The sequence below is a fragment of the Plasmodium cynomolgi genome, assembly GCF_000321355.1.
Source record: "Plasmodium cynomolgi strain B DNA, scaffold: 0823, whole genome shotgun sequence".
Lineage (NCBI taxonomy): Eukaryota > Apicomplexa > Aconoidasida > Haemosporida > Plasmodiidae > Plasmodium > Plasmodium cynomolgi.
The window spans coordinates 1-1,585 of NW_004193070.1; the positions used below are offsets into that span (position 1 = coordinate 1).

At 26.9% G+C, this 1,585-nt stretch overlaps 1 protein-coding gene across 1 annotated transcript; it reads right to left on the reverse strand.

The window, feature by feature from the left end:
* Positions 1 to 106: 106 nt before the first annotated feature.
* PCYB_005850 (hypothetical protein) lies at positions 107 to 825 on the reverse strand (the record flags this gene model as incomplete). Its single annotated transcript, XM_004228006.1, has 4 exons — positions 107 to 331; positions 406 to 429; positions 566 to 738; positions 762 to 825. The coding sequence occupies 2 exons, from the start codon at positions 823 to 825 to the stop codon at positions 566 to 568; spliced, it is 237 nt and encodes a 78-aa protein (XP_004228054.1). The 3' UTR covers positions 107 to 331; positions 406 to 429.
* Positions 826 to 1,585: the final 760 nt, after the last annotated feature.

Here is a 1,585-nt window from a genome sequence, read left to right on the forward strand (position 1 = left end):
GAATGCATATGAATATGTTATTTATGATTTCAAAGAATCAATATAATAGTTTTTACATAAAATTTCCTCGTACAAAATGATACGTGTTTATGTTAAATTAATATTCTTAACTGTTTTGAAATAATAATATTACTCGAGATGATATCCTATATAATGTTCTTCCCCATATCCTGAATATGGATAAAGGATTATGATACATAATCAAATAATATATTGTTGTGCTCATTTTTGTTATTTCTATTCCATTCCAAACCATTTCGTAACAATTTTCCCAGTGGTGTAAGCATGTATATAAAAGAATAATATCAGTTATATATAACATATTTATAGTCTATAGACATGTAATGCGAGTAGTTTGTTAATGAATTCACATTATTAATATTTAAAGATGAAATCCGTTTTTACCTTATATAAAACACCAGAAGTCATGGAAGTTACCACTACCCCCGGAAGTACATTTCCACTTTTTGTTACTGGGTTACTTCCTTCATGAGATTTCGTGAATCTATGGGAAAACCTGATTCATTTGTAGATATTGCAGGGCCTATTTCTTCAAATTTGGGTCTTACTTCTTGTTTTCAGACAATGTTTCTTCAATCTGGGCATGTTCATAACATTTTAGCTGACTTAACAAAGTATTTGGATCATTATTCTCACATTTGCTGAAAAAATCTGGGCAGACATTTTTCTTGCTTGTAGTACAATTCTCTTTATATTCATTATATAATGCATACTTTTCTTTAAGTTACATGTATACTTACGTGCAGAGTGTATTATAGAAAGGAATAATACCCTCAATTGCACCATAATGCACGCAATAACCATATAATTCTTTTCTGTTTCTCCAGCGGTCCTGAATAACAATTAGATTATCAGGATTACACCTATCGTAATACAGTGTTTTTGATGGATCTTAAATAAGACTATTCCATAAGCTCTAAAGTTCAGAAAAAGGATGGTCACCTTTTGAAATATTTTTCTTTTTTCAAATATTTTATCTTATATCCAATAATTCAAATGTATGCAATAAACATAGGCCAAATTTTCTTTTTCTGAATTTTTATTAGAATTTGCCGAATACCTTAGAACCAGAGCAAACGATCTTCTAAGGACAATATATTTTTTATAATTACTAAATGAATTACACTCTATATAATAATCCCTTAAATTAGTATCATCATCATGGTTCAATTTTTCATAAAATTTTTCTGATGTTAACTCCAATAATTATATAAACATATATTTCCATGTAAAAAGAAAAATATGTGAATGAGTAGGTGTAAAAATAAGAGTACTTATGAGCCTCCACTTAACAGCATGTAAGATAATAAAGCATATGTATTGATAATAATGAATTATTTTTAGTGAGTATTAATTCAAATGATGAGATAAAATTGGGATACGGAATTAGCAAAAATATTTAAAATTACGAAGTTTGGATTAATAAAATTTTAGAATGTGCATATATTTACAGTAAAAATAAGAAAATTTCGCATAACAAATAGTGTAGATGTTATTGTAATACATAAATTTTCTTTTTTCTCATAAAGCACATATAAATATAATGATATAAATAATATATGTG